This window comes from Equus asinus, chromosome 8, assembly GCF_041296235.1.
Source record: "Equus asinus isolate D_3611 breed Donkey chromosome 8, EquAss-T2T_v2, whole genome shotgun sequence".
NCBI lineage: Eukaryota > Metazoa > Chordata > Mammalia > Perissodactyla > Equidae > Equus > Equus asinus.
This window is the reverse complement of record NC_091797.1, coordinates 33,127,631-33,146,992: the sequence shown is the minus strand read 5'-3', so window position 1 is coordinate 33,146,992 and position 19,362 is coordinate 33,127,631. Positions and strand designations below refer to the sequence as shown.

Sequence of the window (19,362 nt, the reverse complement as noted above, 5' to 3'; positions counted from 1 at the left end):
CTCGAGTCCTATCTCCATAAGGTTTAAGATCCCTGGACCTAGTCCCCACTCCTTGGATTACTGGGGCTCAGGAGACTCTACATGAAACAAAGCCCAGACTAATGGCCCCCTCCTCCAGGAAACTGGAGCCTGAACCTAATTACCTCTCCCTCAGGGCATGGGAATTTCCAACTCTGGGAATTCCAATCCCAGCCGGGGAAGTCCTGCCGCTCAGGTGCTCAGATGAGATTTCCGGCTGTTGCTGCCTGGGAGAGAGCCAGGGAAGGGCCACGTTCTCAGGCACCTGAATCACAGCCAAGGCATTAGACGTTCAGGCATCTGGGCTCCAAATCGCCCCCATCCCTGGCCCCCCAGCCAGCCCTGTTCTAACTGTGCAACCTGAACCAGTCACCGAACATCATCTATCAAATGGAGACAGGAACCATCAAATATGGGGCCATGAGAGAATAGAAGACCTAAGTCACATCAGAGCACCTAACATAGCACTTGGCATGGTAAGCACTCAGTGAATTTTGGCTTTCTACCTTTGTCCAGCCCCTAGCTGTTCTATCTCCTTCCATCTCTCGGTTGGTAGAATTGAAGAGATGGAAGAAAATTTAAAAACAGGAATAAGATGTGGATGAAAGACCCACGGGCCAGCTCACACCGATTTTCTCAGAGAATGATGAGGAGAGGGATGTGAGGTGGATGAACTGAAAAGAGAAAAGCACCCCTCCCGCCCTCCCCACCCAGAAAGGTCTTCTTTTTTTTTTTTTTTTTTTTTTGAGGAAGATTAGCCCTGAGCTAACATCTGCTGCCAATCTTCCTCTTTTCGCTGAGGAAAACTGGCCCTGAGCTGACATCCATGCCCATCTTCGTCTGCTTTATATGTGGAACGCCTGCCACAGCCTGGTGTGCCAAGCAGTGCCATGTCCGCACCTGGGATCTGAACCAGTGAACCCCAGGTTGCCGAATCAGAACGTTCACACCTAACCGCTGCACCACCAGGCCAGCCAGCCCCCAGAAGCGTCTTCTGGACACAGAGTCAAAGACACAGGAAGTCAGAAATGGAGACCCAGAGAATGGGAGCCTCCACTGGGCTCAGAAATTAGGTTTTCTTTCCTGCCAGCGCTGCCCTCAGGGGAAAACCGTGTGGTGTCCCACAGGGGTAGGGTGACCTACATAAGGCCTTGGGTTCCCCTCTACCTCCTCCAGCCTGGGACTGAAAGTCGGTCACAGAGTAAAGGGGCTGCTGTTACTCACCTCAAGGCCCTCACACTTGCCCACTTACAGGAAGGGGACCTGAAGTGTGAAAGAGGGGTGAGGACTTTCCATCCCACCATGGACAGGGCCAGTTGGCATCAGTTTTTCTCCCTTCCCTCCTCCCCAGGTTGTCGCCGGTGTCCTCAGGCACTATCTGCACCCCATCTCTCTCTCTCAATCACCCTCCCAACTGTCTCCTTCAGCCCCCTCCCTTCACACCCCATGAGCTGTGGCTCTTGCTCCTTGAAGGAGAATAGTTGGCTGTGGTGTAGTGGCTAAAGGGGCCTTTGTGTAACCAGCAGGGAAGAAGTGCTGGGTCCCTCAGTGCTTCATTCCTCAGCCATATTCAGGTTTACTCTGTGGCTGGGCCTTTCTGAGTGGTGTTTGCCTTCCCCTGTAACGACCCCTGTCACTGTTGGGAGGGACTCAAGAGAAAAGAGTGGAGTGTGGAATCTGGTAGGGACCATGTGGCTCTGAGAATCAGGGTGCTTGGACATGCTTGGGGTTTGACGAGATCCCCTTCCCTCTACCTCCAACCCGGCTAATGCTGGGGTAGGGCCATTTGGAGGCGGGGGTAGGTGGGACCTGCAGACTGCCATCCCAGGGAGCAGAGGCCATACCAGGCTTTACCAACCGTTTCAAGCAACCAGAAAAAGAATATTTAACCAACCCTTGTGTACCCACCGTGAATGAAGACATGTTAGCTTCTCAGCATGTATTTGGCAGCACTAAAGCATTACATTCTTTATTTTCGTCAGGCTCAGTATCAGTTTCCAGTCTCCTACATTTTTCCCACCGCCATGGGGTCCCTGGTGACTGGGTTCCCGATATCCGGGCTGATTCACACACTCCCACCATGCATTCGTTTTCCCCGGGACGCGGGAGGCCCTCACCCCACCATCACGGCCCCAAAGAAGGTCTTCCCTCTCCTATAGTCCACCATATCCGGATGACTGATGTTGACGAACACCCTCTCGCCCCTCCGGAGCTGCACCAGGCCGCCGAACCCCACGCTCGTGTACCAGAGAGGCCCGTATTCGCGCCTCCGGGTGGGGTCCAAGACCGGGGTCACGGTCTCCGCACCCTCCAGCAGCAGCTCGGGAGTCCCAGGTCCGTAGGCGCCCCCCGCCCGGTACAGCCGGCTGCGCAGCGTGACCGAGTAGTCAAGGGGGCCCCCGCCGGCAGGGGGCGCCCGGCCCCGGTAACCGACGTGACAGTAGAGGTAATAGAGGCCGTCCTGCGGGAGGGCCAGGCCCTCGGCACCGGAGAACTGCGTCCCGCTCCTTAGAAAGGCCTCTTCTTTCTTCGCCTCCCAGCCCAGCCCCTGTCCCTTGGTCCAAGCACCTGCAGAGAAACGGGTCTGTCGGCTCTCAGGAATCCGATCCTCAGAGGAGCGATCCAGGCCCGGGACTTCTGCGGGGGGCGGGGGTAGGGGGCGCTGAGGGGAAGCGGGGTGCTTTTGACCCCTGCTGGACCCGAGTCTGGGAGAGGCAGTGGGGTGATGGTGCTCCCTCTGCAATGAATATGAGTTGGGGACTGAGGGCACCCGGGTGTGAGATGCAGAGCGCTGTGGTGGGGAGATCCAGGCCGGCTTTTGCCTGCTCCAGGAGGGAAGCAAGCAGAAGAGTGGGCATTGTAGCAGGAGAGGTGGTGAGACGGGAGGAAACCCAGGACTGCAATAACAGAGCAAAAGGACTCGAACTGTGGATGAGCAGAACTTGGACTATTGAGGTCTCTGAAGTCCTTACCTATGATGTGGGCAGCGGGGAGCCTGGGACTGAGATCTGTTTCTGCCTCCTCCTCTGACTGTTCCTGGGACCCTGGAAGGGACAGAGTCCACGATTGGGGGTGGGGCAGCCATCCATGGGTTGTCCCCCTGAGAGGACAAGGTACCAGGGCCCAGGGATGGGGCATCAGGATTCCTGGAGGAAGAGTATCTGGGGAACCAGATGGAAGGGAACTGGGAGTCCCTGAGGGCTGGAGCAGGGGTGGGGGGAGATGGTCTCCTCTTACCCAATTGCAGCTGTGCCTGTGCCTGTGCCCCTGGGTCAGCGGTCCCTGTTACCTGGGTGGGTGGGGTCACAGTGCTCAGAATTCAGTCTTAGCTGATGCCAGCCCCACCCTTCCCAACATAGAGCCAAGCTCTAGGCCTGAGGTTTCTCCCACCAGCCCCATCCCCAGCACCCATCTCCCTGGAAGGGAGAGCAACCAAGGCATATGTACTTGGGCAGAGAAACAGAAGCCTGTGTATGTCTTGGGAAGGGAAGAGGAGTCAGACAACCAGGAAGGGACTTAAAGACATCAGGACACAACAGTATCACTGGAATGTGGAAAGAGAGCCGGCAAAGAGACAGACAAGACATCCCCACCAGGGACAGCCAAACCAGCTGAGCAGGATGAGGCCAAGAGACTCCCAGGCACAGACAGAGGTAAGTGAGCATCAGCAATATACAGCCTTCTGGGGGACTTGTTGTAACCACTCACCAGTCCTCCCTGCTCCTGGGGCACGAAGGCCAGCACAGCCAGCACAGTGATAGGCACAGCTAGCAGCAGGGTCACCAGGGAAGTGGCGCCTGCCACAGCCAGCAGGAGGCAGTCCATCCCCTGGGGCCTCCTAGCCCGGCCCTCCAGCCCCAGTGCCCCCATTGAGACTGAGCCAGGGCCAGGGCAGGGGGGCTTTCATAGCTCAGGGGTGGGGCCACCCCCTCCCCATAGAGCCACACACCTGGCTGGGACTTTCCACACACCCCTGCTCCCCTCACCCAGCTTCCTGTTTACCCAGAGCTGGGTGGGGCAGCTGGATGCCTGGGTTCTCTGAACTGGGGAAGGAGTTGGGGTGAAGAGATGAGTTTTTCAGGGTAGAGCTAGAGGGGGCCTTAGAGATCTTCTGGGTCAGCAGGGAGGGAAACTGAGGCCCAAGAAGGGAAGGTAGCTTGCAGAAAGTCAGGCAGCAAAGCTGCAGTGAGAACACAGAACTCTAGATTTCCAGCACAGTCTGCATTCTTCTACACTCCAGAGGTGGGTGTTACAGGGAGGGCATCCATGTCCCCGAGATCAACGGCTAGAATAGGAGGACAAGAACTGGGGTCTTGAGGGATGAATGGGCCCCTGAGAAGAACCTATCCCCCACGCTGGACTGCCCTCTTCCTCCCGTTCCCTTCCTCACTCCTAGCCCGCAGAGCTAGGTGAGAAAGGCAGAGTTAAGCCAGTCCACAGCGATTGCAGCTGAAGGGGCCTCAGCCTCAGCGCTAACTACCGACTCACTGAGGAGGGGTGGAAATGGAGCATTAGCTCCCTTGCTACATAGAGTGCAGGCAGGAGAGCAGTGAGGCACGCCCCTACCCTCAAAGAGCTCTGCAGTCCAGAGTGAGCCCCAGCCATTTAGTAGGTGCTGACTAAATGTCTAGTCAGGGCAAGAAAGGACAAATGAATGAGTAAGCAAAACAAAGCAGCAAGGAGCAAGTCAACGGTATGGTAGGCAGCGCAGTAGGAGTTGAAGAGCGGAAAAACCAGTCCAAAGAACCTGGAGGTGGCCCCAGATCATCTCCCCTTCTTGATGACATTTCTGCATGTTTGAGTAATAATAATAATATAGCTAATATACAAATAGCATTTAGCATGTGCCTGCCACTGATCTACACACTTTATATATAATAATGCTTTTAATCCTGACAAAAACCCTAAGAGGAAACTGAGGCACAGAGAGGTTAAGGAACTTGTAGGAGGTCACACAGTGGTGGCAGAATCAGGATTTGAACCCAGGCCACCTGGCTCCAGAGCCTTGACCACAAGACAGTTTAAAAACTGAGTACTAACTTTAGATTTGTGCATTTTAATGTATGTAAATCGTGCCTTCCTCGGCCCTCTCAAAAAAGAAATGGGGAAACAAATAATGATAATCAGTGATAAGCATGGTAAAGCCTTTAGAGGTAAAATGTACTGACGTTTGCAACTTTGAAAGATGTCAAAAGATGAGATGCATTGATAGATATGTGATCAAGCAAGTATAGAAAAATGTTCATTGTAGACTCTAGGTAGTAGGGATATGTTCACTGTACAGTTCTTTCCATTTTTTTCTATGTTTGAATATTTTTATAATAAAATGAAAAAAAAAAAAAAAACCCTGAATATTGTCCTACTGTCCTGCATGGGGAACATTGTGGATGGGGTAGGGGTTGGGGCGGAAGTAGCAAAAAGTTTCTGAATTTGGAGAAGGAAATTCAAATGCATATGGACCCAGGCACTAAATCTCCTCCTCACCCCTTGCCTCCACATGAGCTCCCCAGTCATCACCCTCCTTAAAGACTGGGTGTGTAATCCTCTAGCACCCCTCTACCTTTCCATCATAGTACCACTAAGAGACCTCATCCAGGTCTCTGTCCAGAGGCCTCAGACCGCTGCCCATATTTACTTTTGTGCTCAACATCAGAATGCTTCCTCCTGCAGGAAGTCCACCTGGATTGCGCATACCTCCTTTCCCAATACCAATTTGTCATCAACTTTCTTTTTAGATCTATCAGCAGTGCTCATGTAGATCTAGTCTGGCTTCCTCTGAATCTCCTGTTTGTTAATCAGTCAGCCAAACACCCTGCTAGATACAGCCCCAGAACACCAGGTGAGTCACCCCAAATCCACCAGAGCTCACAGTCTGATGTAGGAGCCGGGTGTGTGTCCACACACCTACACCAAGATCCTGAGCTCTCAGTGGATGCAGTGTGAGCGATCACCGGGAAAAAGTTAATCAGGCAGGGCACTCAGAGGAGGTGTACATTCACTGTCTACTCGCAGGATCAATAGGATGGCTGGAGCTGAGCGGGAGTACAGGCTTAGTTACAGTCACAGGAGGCTGAAGGCAAAGATGTCATAACCCTAACCCCCAAAGCCTAACTTCCTTTCCTAACGACACTGCAGAGGTTCCGAGGCTAGGGGAGAAGTTAAAGCCAGATGAGGGGCAGGAATGTCTGAGGTGGCAACAGTTCTCTCCACCCAGGCAACTCTGGCCAGTCTGGAGTCTGTCCGCACACAGGCCATGGGCTCTAGGTAAGCTGGGAGAGAGCAAGGACCCTGATGGGGGAATTCCAGGGAAGGGGTGTGTGAGAGTGGGCAGTCACACCGCCGAGTGAGGTGAGGCTAAGACGAGGGAAGGGAGAGAATGGCTTTGAGGTTCTCTCGGCCCTGGAGGAATCCTCTGTCCAGCCTGTATCTCTGTTCTCCAAAGAAATTAAGAACAATCCACTTCTACCCTCACTGCCCCTCCTGGCTACCACAGGCCCTCCTCTCCACCTGTGCTTCTGCTTCCCACTCCCTCACACACCCTAGCATTCCTCTTGAACCCGGAAGGGTCTCAGTTTTCAGACCCTGGTCCGTGCATCCGGCTTTGGCCTCAAACAGGAACCAGTGGTTGTAGGGCAGGAAGTGCCTGAGGGGAAGTTATGGGGCCCTAGACACTCCCCATTGCCCCACTTCAACCCCAGCAGTATCTGCCCCTGGGAAGCAGCTCTCCACTCCACATCAGCCAAGTAGGGCTATGCTCTCCCCAGCTGCTCTGGGGCTGAGGGAGCAGCCCAGCTGCCGGGTGGTGCTGGACACTGCCGCCCCCACTTTTCCGCCAATCCCCACACGCGCTCCAGACCCTGGCTCCTCCTCCTCCATCAACCCCCTCACCAGAACCTAGAACTACCCAGTGCTGAAGAGGCCCCTCTGAACCACCTGGTCAGCTTAGGGCAGGAAAAAAGGTGTGGCCTCTGGGTCTGGACAAAGCTGCCCTTGAACTCCAGCTCTGCCACTTCTGGGCTGAAAGTCTTTGTAAGAGTCTGGGCTCGAGGGGCCAGCCCTGCGGCCGAGTGATTGTGCACGCTCTGCTCTGGCAGCCCAGGGTTTTGCCAGTTTGGATCCTGGGCATGGACCTAGCACCACTCACTAAGCTGTGTTAAGGCAGTGTCCCACATAGCAGAACTGGAAGGAGCTGCAACCAGAATATACAACTATGTACTGGGGGGCTTTGGGGAGAAGAAGAAAAAGAAAGAGTCTGGGCTTGAGTCTCAGGTTTCTCACCGGGGAAATGGGCACCATAATACCTTACATTGTTGTCAGGATTAGCAGTGACAAATGGAAAGTGCCGGGTTCGGGGTTGGCGTGTAAGTGAGGCTCCTCAGGCTGGGAACGATTGTAACAGAGGGCCCCACTCTTTACAGATGAGGAACTTGAGGCACGTGACTCACCCCAGGGCATTTAGCCTGGAAGAGCAGGGGCTACCTGACCTCCAGGCCAGTCTTCAGTCTCCAGCCTAATGGGTTCTCCAGACACAAAGAAGGTAACACTCTGCCTTGGAGGGGGGTTGGTTGGTTGTGGATGCACAGGGAACAATGGGTGATAAGTAGTGTGTGTGGTTCACGAGTAGTGGCCAGGGCCTCTCAGGACCAGACAGTACAGGTGAACAAGGGACTCTATGCGGAAGCCCAGAGATGGCCTGGATGGTGGTGGGAAGCCTCCGAGGGGTGAGCAATCTTGGTTATGAATGAGATAACAGATGAGGGATGAGTACCTCTGGTAGGAGATGAGGTAACATGTTCCGGAGTGAAGAATCTCTGAGAGTATGTTTTTCTGCCTCTAAAACTGTCAGAGAGGAAAGCTGAGATACCCATGTCAACCCGGAGGATGGGTAAACTGAAGAGAGAAATGGGCCTTCTAATATTGACCCCTTTTCCCTACACAGATGGAGCCTTACACATATGGGAGCTTGGGGCTCGGGGGGTTCCTGCTCCTAGTTGTGGTTGTTCTGTCTACCTGCCTGTGTCGGCTCCATCGGAGAGGTGAGCCCCACCCACATCTTCCTCATTTGTCCCACAGTGATGCCCCTGGTTGCCCCCATCACCCTTTCCTACTGCTTTCTCAGAAGTCCGCATCAAGCCTGACACACCCTGAGATGAGGAAGATGGTAGAAGTCAGGCAGAGAGAGGAGGGGAGAATGTCCAAAGAGAGAGGCCAGGGCTTTGGTGTGAGAACCACAGGGAAGTCAGCAAGTGAGGACACTTCCATGGGGTGGGGAGAGCAGGGGAGAAGGGCTGCAAGATACAACGGGGGGCCAAGCTGAGTTTCTTCTTTCTTTCCAGTGAGGAGGCTGGAGAGGAGCTGGGTGAGTCGGGGGCAGGGAACTGGGTGATGGGGTGACAAGAGGGGGCTGAGGGCTGAGATGGGGGTCAAGAGAAGAGAGAGAAACAGGGGCATGAGAAAGAGGGACAGAGACAAAAGTGGGAGGCAGAAAGAGAGAAATGAGAGAATGAGAAGAAGAGAGGAAAGAAATGGTGTAGAGATAGGAAGAGGAAATAAGACAGAAAGGAAAGAATGAGAGAGAGAAAGCAATGAAGAATAAGAGAGAAAATCAGAGAGAGACACAGGGAAAATGAGAGAGAAACCAAGAGGAAAAAGTAAGAGAGAGAGATTAAGAGTGGGTGGAGGGTGGGGTAGAGTGAGAGAAACACAAAGAGAAAGGGCAATGAGAGAAAGGAGCAAGAGCTTAGAGCTTGGGGGTGCCAATCAGGGGGAGACTGAGGTAATGAGGTAAGAAAGTGGGAGTGGGGCAAGAACTCACAAGGGAACATGAGAGAGAGGGAGGCTCTCCCGGTGACCGGTGACCTCACGTCATCACCTTCTGCCCTGACCCCAGGTCCAGCTCTGGGAGCAGGAGCCCCACTATGCATCTCTGCAGAGGCTGCCCAGCAAGGTGTCTGACGTTGGCGACAGGCAAAGAAAAGGCTCTAAGGAGGACCCCAGCACTGACTACGCCTGCATTGCCAAGAAGTAATCCACCTGAGCACCCCAAATGCCTCCCTCAACCCACGTGGGTGTTCAGGGCCATCCTGTGGTTTCCCAGTAAAGACAGTGGTCTCACCACCTTGTGTGTCTCAGGCTTCTCAGTCCAACTCAAGCCCCCGTTTAACATGGCCACCATCAAAACTTAAGTGACTTACCCTCCCAGCCACTCTGGGGTCAAGCAGTGATTTATTGGGTGAGGAAGGGTGTTTAGAGAGCCGAGCTCCCCTGAAGGCCAGAAAAGAGTATTTGCCTGTGGGCAATTGACAGTAGGACTAATTAGATCTGATGCTCCCCATTTCTCAGGAGAATCGGCCTCAGCCTCCCGTGCCTGGGAGAGGTGGGTACGCTGAGCCACAGGATGGTGGTTGGAGGGGCTCTAGACACGATCCATGGCTGGGAAGCTCCCTCCTTGGACTTTTCCAGGACAGATTTGGTAGAAGAGCACATTGGGGCATCTGGAGAATGGAGAAGGAAATACACGAGACTCACAAGAAGTAGTTAGTGGTGGAGCAGAGAGGGATTTATTGGGGTCTCTTGAAGAGAGTTGGGATCACTGGAGTCTGGAATCATTCATCAGAGGCCATCCAAGGAGTGGCAGTGTGTTCCCATGTGACAGTGGCCTGGTGGAGAGGACAGGAGTCCCTCAGTGCTGCAGCCCTCTTCTTCTTGGTCTCTGTCTCCCGCTCCTCCAGCTCTCTCACTGCCCCTCCCATCTCTTCCACCATTGCCGGGCCTCCTTTACTCACATTTGCCTTGGTAATAGATGGTGCTGCCCATGGCCACAGAGAGAAAGCTGAAGGCATAAAATGCAGCCCGAAGGAGGAGGATGGTGTTGGCCCCTAGCCAAGGAGGTCCTGCATGGGGGTGATGGAGAGGAAGGACTTGGTAAAGGGGGCCCTGGGGAGGACGTGTGCACAGGCTCAAGGAGGGCCAGAGGGCAGGCAGCCTCAGAGAAGGACTCTAGACTTCGGAGCGAGTGGGACCTCCAGCCAAGGAGGTACAACCTCCCTCACCTCACCTTTCTCCACCACCAGCAGAGTCCCATTCCCTGTCCCGACACCCAGGCCCAGCACTTCCACCCTGCACACGTAGACGCCAGCATCACGGCCTCGGATGTCCCAGATGTGCAGCTCAGCCTGGTGGTCACAGAGGAAGCGGGAAGAGGCAAGAGAGGCCAAGCGGCCCCTGAAGTCTGGGGTCCCATTCTTCACCTCCTTCCCCGGGGCCACCTTGTCCCGGTACCACGTGACGGAGCCAATGGCTGGTCTCCCTTGGCTTGCATTAAAGGAGCAGGGCAGGAAGGCAGTGGTGCCCTCTTGGGTACGAATCTCAGGGGGCTGGGCCACCCAGAGAGCACAGGATCCTGGGGGCGGAGAAAAGACCAAGAGAAAGGCCTCCCCAGTTATTCCAAAGAGAAAAGACTAGGGCTTACAGTAGAATATTCCCCTCTACGGAGGGCCTGGGGGGCAAGTACTTTGGGTGCCTCATTAAACCCTTTCCTCCTTACCAACCTAATTTCTTAACAATGCTTATTAAATAGTTTTTCAAACTCTTTACCAACTCTCACCCTCACCTGCTCCCGTCATCCTCCAGCTGCATTCACTAGTAACACCCTGCTGAAATTTAACCTGTCACAATGAGATTGAAGCTCATTAGTGAATGTGGCTGCCTAGTTAACTAATATCATTAACTACGTTTTTCTAGGCATTGCTTTAGTACTAACGACATTCTATAGTAAACCACCTTTGCTACTCTGTTTTTTGTTAAAGAGCATTAACTAATTAAACCTCCAGGTGAAGACGTGGCTATAATTGATTCAGGTCCCTATTTAACTCATCCAAATTGATGAATTAAACCAATTATTAAAATCCTTGATTAAATTCTCTAGTTAGTGAAATTTAACAGTCATTCTTCTATGTCAGGGGTCCTCAAATTTGAGAGTGCATGGAATCACCTGGAATGTTTGTTAAAACAGATTGCTAGGCCCTGCCCCCAGATTTTTTAATTCAGTGAGTCTGGTGCAGGGGCCTGAGGATTTGCCCCAGGTTCTCAGCTGACACAGAAGCTGCAGGTCTGGAATCCACACTGTATATAGTTAATGAATATGTCTGATAGTTAAGGTCTCTCAGTTAATTAAAATCAGTTTCACTAAGAAACTTATCTTAGATTTAATTAGGTCTCCCAAACTACTACTTATATCTAGACCCCAGATAATAAGCTTTGTCTAATAAGCTTATTAAATTCATCAAATTAAAACTGACCCCTTAAAAATAATCGACCCCTTCCTTCAGGCCCTTTTTACCAGTTCTTTCAAGTTTATCTTATTAGGAAGGTGGCTAAGAAGAAAGACCTGGGATGGAAGCTGGGGAATGACCCTCCCTGCGGGCGACATGTAGCCATGGAGGGAACTGTGAACTGGGGAGTTCGCTGGGTGTCAGCTTTACTGAGGGCCCCACTTGCTCCCGCTCTCCTTTCCTCGCCACTCTCCTCAGGGCTCAATGTTCAGCCCTCACCAAGCCTGCTCCCCCGGGACATCTGTGCCCAGCCTCCCCCATCCTCCCTCCTCCCAGCCTCACCCCTCAGGGTCCTGGAAGAAAGCCCTGTCACCTGGCTGGACCATGATAAAGATGAGCAACAGCATCCGGGCCATGTCGGAGGGTGTCCCAGTTGACGAGGGGGACGTGAGCAGTGAGGTCTGGGTGGAGGAGGAAAGACCCACTACTTGCAGACAGGCTTTTGGTCACCAGATCGGAGTGGGGAGCTTCCTGTGACACACAGGACTCACACAGCACTTGCCAAGGACCTCAACTGCCTGGGACCTCAGGTATCAAATGCATGCCTCTCAGAGGAGGAGGATGCTGCTGATGAGATATCTGGGTCACTAGGAGGTGAGGGCAGCATGTGGGCAGGTTGCCTAGGTTTTTGAGGGGGAGGGTGGGGCTTAGACGGCTGGTAACGCTAGGGTGGGTGGGCGGGTGAGACCAGGATGTGGTTCCCCCACCTTCCGTGGTTCAAGAAGACTAACCCTTTACCCAGAATAAGCTTCCAGGAGCCCTCCTGGGCCCAGAGCTAACCTACTTCCCTCTCCATGGCGCAACAGCGCCCAGGCCCACCCTATCCATTCCTCTCCCTGAGTCTGGCCCTGCCCCAGGGCTGCTCTAGAATTTCTATAAATGGGGGGCTTGGCAGAAACGGCTGATTGGTGGTGGCGGCAGGAGGTTGCTGGGGACTTTGTTTGGAAGCTGTATTTGCATAGCAATCACCTTGTTTTACTTAGACCCTGTCGCCTTGGGTGGTTTGGCAGAGTGAGTGGCAGGTGACAAAGGAGCTTAGACTCATTCGTATTCAGAACTCCGTTAAAAGTATGCACCTTTCGCAGAGGCCTGCTTTACCTACTGCGTTCTGCACGGATTTATCACCCACTGGCAAATCCATTCATTTATTTTATTCACCATTTAGCTAACATTTATTGAGAAATTACAAACTGCCCATTACATAAAATGTATTTTTACAAACACAAATGAAAGACACATTGCATTACATATAACTCCTAGGTTATACAAGGATTAGGACAAAGTATGCCACACACTCTTGTATATGTATCACACACCTACACGAGATAACAGCACACAGAAAGAAGGATTATGTGTAATATGCCAGGTGAAATACGCTCAGCCCTCACCACACACTTCTCTCTGGCTCCTTTTATATTAATACACACTTATCCTTTGTATCCGAGTTTTTTGCTCTGTTTCACAACACATTCATAGATTGTGCAGTCCCCACCCTTCACTGCAGTGATCCAGGGCGCTTTTTTGGAGAAGCAGTCATCTTATGGTTAAGAATGCTGGCTTGGAGAGAGGCTGGGTTCAAATGCCAGCTCCCCTACAAACTAGTTATATAATCTTGAACAAATTATTTAATCTCTCTGAACCACCTAGATAACCACACATGCCACACAGTCTGGGAAGGACTGACTCAGCCAGTCTCCGTCAGTGGAGTGGCTGCCTCCTCACCACCATCTAAGCAGAGGATGTGGGACTGAGGTGCCATGGCCAGGCAAGGGCTGCCCCCTGGTGGTCACAGAGCACGGGGAGGCCTGAGGAACCAATAGGTGACTTTTCTCAACTGGACCTTAACTCCAGCTTCTGCCCTGTCCCTTACCTTGCCTTGTCCTAGCAACACCTCATCCCCAACCCCAAAGAGTCAATGTGGAAAAAATTGTCTCTGTGAGAAGCCCATGGTTTGGGGAAGGAGGGGAGGTCACCACAAATGGAGTAGGGGCAGGGGACTGGAATGGGCAACTGGCCTGAGGGTAAAACCCCATACTTTGCCGGTGCACACTCCATCACGTGGCACTACTCCATGTCCCAAGGCAATGCGGCTTCAAAGTCAATGCAGCCTAAGATGGAGTCCTGATTCCACTACTTACACATCTGTAAAATGGGAATAGCATCCATCAACTTCCAGACCCCACTGTATAAGATGCTCAATGTATGTTAGCCTTTAGCTCCTCCACAGTCCTGGGCTAGGACGACCAATACGGTAGCTGGGCCTGAACTCAATGACACCTTGCTTTCTCCACCTCTTTTCTCTATGTAAGATGTCCAATATCCAAAAATTCTGAAGATAGCACTTGGATTTTTTTTTTTAGTCCATCTAGAATAAATCCTGGTATATGTGTGAATTCAAGGCCTTTCTCAATAACTCTGAGACCCTCTAGGGAATTTAACCAGCAGGATGGGAACTGCTGCGCTCGTCAGCTCAGCGGACACAAGGATGGAATTTTTCAAAAGGAACTTTTACCAGGGGCTCAAGAGGAAAGGCAATGAATAGAAAAGTTGTGATGTGGATGTACACACGTCTCTGGTCTAACTCTTTCGATATCCAGCTGTGGGCTGGCTTGAGGGTGGTCAGGGCCAGTAACGTCCCAACTCAGCTCCGAGTAGGAAAAGAAATGAAAACACAGAAGGGACTGTGGAATCCCAGCACAAGTGATGCCACCTAACCCAGTGTTTCCTCCTCTCAGTGTTGGCAGAGGTGAGATGCAGGTGACTTCTCCACCCAAGTCCTTATAAATGTCCTTCAACTAATTAATGGTTTCCAGGTTATATTTTCAACCTCTCACCACAACTTCTCCTCTAAGGGTCATCACATCAGACCCTACCACCTGCCGTCTCTCCTTTTTTTTGGCTGAGGAAGATTCTCTCTGAGCTAACATCTATTGCCAAGCTTCCTCTATTTTGTATGTGGGCTGCCACCACAGCGTGGCTGACGAGTAGTGTAGGTCCGCACCTGGGATCCACACCTACCAGCCCAGGCCACCAAAGTGGAGCATGCTAAGCTTAACCACTACACTACACGGCCAGCCTCCAATCTCTCCCTCTTGCTTTCATTATCCAGCCTCCTTCACATTCACCAAGAGCTTGCACCTGACTCTTCAGCTTCCTCTGTGTTGCAACCTCTGCCATCTCTCTGGAAGACAATATACATGTAAATGACATTTTAAAACATTGAGACATAATTATACACAGTAAAATGCACAGATGTTAAGTGAACAGTTTGATGCCCTCTGACAAATATATACACCCATGTAAACAAAACTGCAATTGAGATATAGATCATTTCTATCACCCCAGAAAATTCTCCCACGCCCCTTTTTGGTTGATCTTTCTCCTGTCCCAGAAGCAACCACTGACTTATACCCCTATCGATTAATTTAATCTGTTCTTGAACTTCATATAAATGGAATCATACAGTATGCACTTTTTTTTTTTTTAAGATTGGCACCTGAACTAACATCTGTTGCCGATCTTTTTTTTTCCTTCTTCTTCTTCTCCCCAAAGCCTCCCAGTACATAGTTGTATCTTCTAGTTGCAGGTCCTTCTACTTGTGCTATGTGGGACGCTGCCTCAGCATGGCTTGATGAGCAGTGCTAGGTCCGTGCCCAGGATCCAAACCCACAAAACCCCAGGCCGCCAAAGCTGAGCGGGCACACTTAACCACTTGGCCACAGGGCCAGTCCCTAGTATGCACTCTTGCATCTGGCTTCTTTCATTCTGCATAATGTCTGTGAGATTCATCTATGTTGTTGCATGTATCAGTAACTTGTTCCTTTTTATTGCTGAGTGGGTATATTAATGGAATAAATGCATGTATAAATATATAAATATCCATTTACTCCATTATATGAGTGTACCACAGTTTATTCACCTGATGATGTACAATTGGGTTGTTTCTATTTTTTTGGCTCTTATGAATAAATCTCCTATGACCATTCTTGCACAAGTCTTGCACATGACTTTTCAACACACTAATTTCACAGTTGCTTCACCTTGCCCACTCCAACCATCACCTTGACTCTACATGCCCTGGACTTTGGATCTTGTCACTGTGGAAGCTGTCCCACTCTGGGATCTTGCCTCCTTTTTTTTTTTATAGATTTTATTTTTCCTTTTTCTCCCCAAAGCCCCCTGGTACATAGTTGTGGATCTTTTTAGTTGCAGGTCCTTCCAGCCATGGCATGCGGGACGCTGCCTCAACATGGCCTGACGAGTGGTGCCATGTCCACGCCCAGGATTCGAACCAGTGAAACCCTGGGCCGCCCAAGCAGAGCATGAGAACTTAACCACTTGGCCATGGGACTGGCCCCTCTTGCCTCCTTTTTCACAGGGATATAAAAGCAATCAGACCTGAGTCCCTCCAGACTTCTGTACCCTGCACATGTGCTTTGACATCATTCTCCTGCTGGAGGACTTTTGAGCTATTTCTCTCACTTTCATTCAACAAATTGTGAATGTCCACCGTGGACTTACCTAGACAATCCTGCCATAGCCGCAGTTTTAACTACTGCTTATTCTCTGCCAGGTCCCCAGTCCACGTCTCCATCTCAGTCTACACTTTCACCTCAGGCCTCTTTCTTGAGGTCTGAGTTCAGAATTTTTTCTTTTAATATTTTATTGTAGTTTTTGGTTTTTTTTTTGAGAAAGACTACTCCTGAGCTAACATCTGCTGCCAATCCTCCTCTTTTTCCTGAGGAAAACTGGCCCTGAGCCAATATCTGTGCCCCTCTTCCTCTACTTTACATGTGGGACGCCCACCACAGCATGGCTTGCCAAGCAGTGCCCTCTCTGCACCCGGGACCTGAACCGGTGAACCCCAGGCCGTCAAAGTGGAACGTGCACACCTAACCACTGCGCCACCGGGCCAGACCCTGAGTCCAGAATTTCTAATAGCCCTCTAGACATCTCCTCCAGAATATTTCACAAGCATTTCAAAGTCATCAGCATCCACCCAAACCCATTCAGCCTCCTCTAGTCCCTGTCCCAGTGAATGGAAACACAATCTATCCAGTCACTTAAGGCAAAAACCTGGGGTTTATCCTACTCTGCCTCCTCCCTCAAATTTCCCATCCAAACAATCTCCAAGTCCTGTCTGTTCTGCCTCTGAAATATCTTGAGTATCTTTCTCCATCTCTTAATTCTCACTGCTAATTAAGGCCCTCGTCATCTCAGGAGGAAACTAGCAGCATTGCTTCTCTGACGGATAGTGTGTCTTCTCAATATCCATTCGACGCTTGCCCCTCTGAACATCGAGGCTCATCCATCCATTCAACAATGCTTTTACTGGGTGCCTTCCATGTGCCAGACATCCAATCTACTTGGTCATCGCATCAGACTCCACTAATCTTTTTTTAAAGATTGGCACCTTGGGGCTAGCCCAGTGGCACAGTGGTTAAGTTCACGTGCTCCGCTTTGGCAGCCCGGGGTTCACTGTTTGGATCCTGGGTGCGGACATGGCACCGTTCATCAGGCCACGCTGAGGCAGCATCCCAGATGCCACAACTAGAAGGACTCACAACTAAAAATACACAACTATGTACCAGGAGGCTTTGGGGAGAAAAAGGAAAAATAAAATCTTAAAAAAAAAAAAACGAAATAGAGCAGAAAACAAATATATATTTACAGAGACTACTAATATTAAAAAATCTCTGACCTAACTGATTAAGCAGAAATAAAAGGCATATACCCACACAAAAATAAGTAATTGAAAGGGAATATAATGTCAGATACAGTAAATATTTAGACTGCAAATTTTGACAAAATGAATAATTTTCCAGAAAAATATATGACCAAAACTGACTCAAGAAAAAATTAAAAGCTTGATATACCTGTAACCATTAAAGAAATAGAATCCGGCTGGCCCAGTGGCACAGCGGTTAAGTGCGCACATTCCGCTTTGGCGGCCCGTGGTTCGCCGGTTCAGATCCCGGGTGGGGACATGGCACCGCTTCGCAAGCCATGCTGTGGTAGGTGTCCCACATATAAAAAAAAAAAGTAGAGGAAGATGGGCATGGATGTTAGCTCAGGGCCAGTTTTCCTCAGCAAAAAGAGGAGGATTGGCAGCAGATGTTAGCTCAGGACTGATCTTCCTCAAAAAAAAAAAATTATTCTAGTGATCAGAAAACAGGAAAAGTTTCTCAACTTACTACATAAGATTAATGTAACCTTGATACAAACCAGGCAAGGACAATTTGAGAAAGGAAAGTTAAAAATAATTTCACTCATAAACATAGATGTAAGGGAAAAAAACAATAAAAATATTGGCAAACCTAAATCATAATTGACTAAATAATATAAAACAACTAAACCAAGCAGTCTTTATCCTAGGAAAACAATTCACTATTCCTGTAATTCCGAGTTCCTATTCTCACAATTCACTGCATTAAGAGATTAAGGAGGAAAATCCATGTGACCATCTAATTAAATACAATAAAAGCTAATTTCACAAATGCTGTTCATGATAACAACGACTTAGATTTTAAAAATAGAAAAAGAAAACATTTCACAAGTCATTTACGATTTTAAAAATTAGAAATGTATTGGGCTGGCCCCGTGGCCGAGTGGTTAAGTTCGCGTGCTCCGCTGCAGGCGGCCCACTGTTTCGTTGGTTCGAATCCTGGGTGCGGACATGGCACTGCTCATCAAACCATGCTGAGGCAGTGTCCCACATGCCGCAACTAGAAGGACCCACAACAAAGAATATACAACGATGTACCAGGGGGCTTTGGGGAGAAAAAGGAAAAAAATAAAATCTTAAAAAAAAAAGATCTACTAAAATTTAGGAATGTATATTTTATGTCTCTATTCTCCCGTGAAATTTAGTGTTCATTTTTGAACTGGCTTTGCATTTTTCTTCTATATCTTTCTCCCTGTTCCCATCCATACCCTCCTGTTACCCATCATCTCTTCTCTGAGTACTTTTCTTTCTGATGTGTGGCCTTCCTTCACTACTAAAAGTGCTGTGCTAAGTTTTGTTGTTTTTCAACTCATAAAGGAGTTTTGGGTTACAATTTCCACTTGTTTTTGGCAATATATTTGTGGTATATTGTCATCTGTTGATAAATTGTGTTGCTTTTTTTTTTTTTTTTCGAGGAAGATTAGCTCTGAGCTAACATCCGCGTCCATCTTCCTCTATTTTATATGTGGGACACGTGCCACAGCATGGCTTGATAAGCGGTGTGTAGGTCCCTCCCCAGGATCTGAACCAGCGAATCCTGGGCCACCAAAGCAGGGCATGTGAACCCAATGGCTATGCCACTGGCCGGCCCCAACTGTGTTGATCTTTTTTACCTTTTTTCTCGTAGTCAAGAACAGAAGTTTTGCTCATTTCCTTTTGTCACTCAAATTTCAATGAGCTAGATTTTTCTGAACCATCAGCAGGAGGACCATGTGAATAGTGGGGAGAGAGCCCAGGATGGCTTTCCAGATTTACAAATTCAAGGGCTCCTCCTCTTTTGCCGTAACAATGGATTATTTCCTTAAATTTGGCACCTCCCTGTAGCCACTACTTCCTCTGCCTCTGAGACCCTCTCTTTTAAGCAAGCATTTGCCCCAACCTTAGGCTTTATTTATTTCTCAGGAGGCCTCACAGGCTGCCATCTCCCAGGTGTATCTAAGGTGAGGCACTTAATATTAGAGGGAGAATTTTGCTGGCACTTTCTGAGGCTTGTCACCTCTGGGTGCCTTTGGGCACTTGAAAACATTCTCTCTCGACATTTCCCAGTATTTGAAAGTGTTCACTCAGCTCTGCCTTCAGCTCTTCCCTCTCCTGATGAGGCCCTTCCTCCCAGGAAGGGATATTTGTGGTTTTTTTGAGCTGTCACTGGGACCCTCCCGCCCTCCCCGCTCTTCCCTGAGGCACTGCTGGGGGCTGCCTGCTCAGCTTGGAATTTGGTCACACGTGCACCTAATTTGGAGTTTTCAGGTGTCCTTTGTCTCCTAGCTTCACTGAAAACATAGCCTC

At 50.1% G+C, this 19,362-nt stretch overlaps 3 protein-coding genes across 9 annotated transcripts; 1 reads left to right on the top strand and 2 right to left on the bottom strand.

Moving 5' to 3' along the window:
• Positions 1–1,958: 1,958 nt before the first annotated feature.
• LTB (lymphotoxin beta) lies at positions 1,959–4,058 on the bottom strand. Of its 2 annotated transcripts, XM_014831606.3 has the most exons (4): positions 3,727–4,058; positions 3,256–3,307; positions 2,991–3,062; positions 1,959–2,586 (listed from the first exon to the last, which is right to left on the bottom strand). In XM_014831606.3, exons 1-4 carry the CDS (start codon positions 3,886–3,888, stop codon positions 2,132–2,134), a joined length of 741 nt encoding a protein of 246 aa, XP_014687092.1. In that variant the 5' UTR covers positions 3,889–4,058; the 3' UTR covers positions 1,959–2,131. The 2 variants fall into 2 exon arrangements, with proteins under 2 accessions (XP_014687092.1, XP_044632157.1); XM_044776222.2 differs by lacking the exon at positions 3,256–3,307 and having other exon boundaries at positions 3,727–3,974.
• Positions 2,493–9,135, top strand: LST1 (leukocyte specific transcript 1). Of its 5 annotated transcripts, XM_044776226.2 has the most exons (6): positions 3,371–3,671; positions 5,754–5,857; positions 7,437–7,555; positions 7,958–8,054; positions 8,355–8,377; positions 8,909–9,135. In XM_044776226.2, exons 3-6 carry the CDS (start codon positions 7,532–7,534, stop codon positions 9,044–9,046), a joined length of 282 nt encoding a protein of 93 aa, XP_044632161.1. In that variant the 5' UTR covers positions 3,371–3,671; positions 5,754–5,857; positions 7,437–7,531; the 3' UTR covers positions 9,047–9,135. The 5 variants fall into 5 exon arrangements, with proteins under 5 accessions (XP_070371376.1, XP_044632161.1, XP_014687099.1 ...); XM_070515275.1 differs by lacking the exon at positions 5,754–5,857 and having other exon boundaries at positions 2,493–3,671; XM_014831613.3 differs by lacking the exons at positions 3,371–3,671; positions 5,754–5,857 and adding an exon at positions 6,133–6,282.
• Positions 9,136–9,225: 90 nt separating this feature from the next.
• On the bottom strand, positions 9,226–11,973 carry NCR3 (natural cytotoxicity triggering receptor 3). 2 transcript variants are annotated; one of them, XM_014831610.3, is made up of 4 exons: positions 11,665–11,973; positions 10,076–10,420; positions 9,804–9,911; positions 9,226–9,677 (listed from the first exon to the last, which is right to left on the bottom strand). In XM_014831610.3, exons 1-4 carry the CDS (start codon positions 11,705–11,707, stop codon positions 9,631–9,633), a joined length of 543 nt encoding a protein of 180 aa, XP_014687096.2. In that variant the 5' UTR covers positions 11,708–11,973; the 3' UTR covers positions 9,226–9,630. The 2 variants fall into 2 exon arrangements, with proteins under 2 accessions (XP_014687096.2, XP_070371374.1); XM_070515273.1 differs by lacking the exon at positions 11,665–11,973 and adding an exon at positions 10,631–10,770 and having other exon boundaries at positions 9,526–9,677.
• Between the last annotated feature and the right edge of the window lie 7,389 nt (positions 11,974–19,362).

What these genes read in the sequence shown, in the direction of transcription:
- NCR3 (XM_014831610.3), bottom strand. Translation starts at nt 11,707, where the DNA reads ATGGCCCGGATGCTGTTGCTCATCTTTATCATGGTCCAGCCAG. An exon ending in CTTTATCATGGTCCAGCCAG is followed by an intron (nt 10,421 to 11,664) that starts GTGACAGGGCTT and finishes CTCCGCCCCCAG; the next exon opens with GATCCTGTGCTCTCTGGGTG. An exon ending in TCTGCTGGTGGTGGAGAAAG is followed by an intron (nt 9,912 to 10,075) that starts GTGAGGTGAGGG and finishes ACCCCCATGCAG; the next exon opens with GACCTCCTTGGCTAGGGGCC.
- LST1 (XM_070515275.1), top strand. Translation starts at nt 7,532, where the DNA reads ATGGGTTCTCCAGACACAAAGAAG. An exon ending in GTTCTCCAGACACAAAGAAG is followed by an intron (nt 7,556 to 7,957) that starts GTAACACTCTGC and finishes TTCCCTACACAG; the next exon opens with ATGGAGCCTTACACATATGG. An exon ending in GTGTCGGCTCCATCGGAGAG is followed by an intron (nt 8,055 to 8,354) that starts GTGAGCCCCACC and finishes CTTTCTTTCCAG; the next exon opens with TGAGGAGGCTGGAGAGGAGC.
- LTB (XM_014831606.3), bottom strand. Translation starts at nt 3,888, where the DNA reads ATGGGGGCACTGGGGCTGGAGGGCCGGGCTAGGAGGCCCCAGGGGATG. An exon ending in CCCAGGAGCAGGGAGGACTG is followed by an intron (nt 3,308 to 3,726) that starts GTGAGTGGTTAC and finishes CCACCCACCCAG; the next exon opens with GTAACAGGGACCGCTGACCC. An exon ending in ACAGGCACAGCTGCAATTGG is followed by an intron (nt 3,063 to 3,255) that starts GTAAGAGGAGAC and finishes TGTCCCTTCCAG; the next exon opens with GGTCCCAGGAACAGTCAGAG.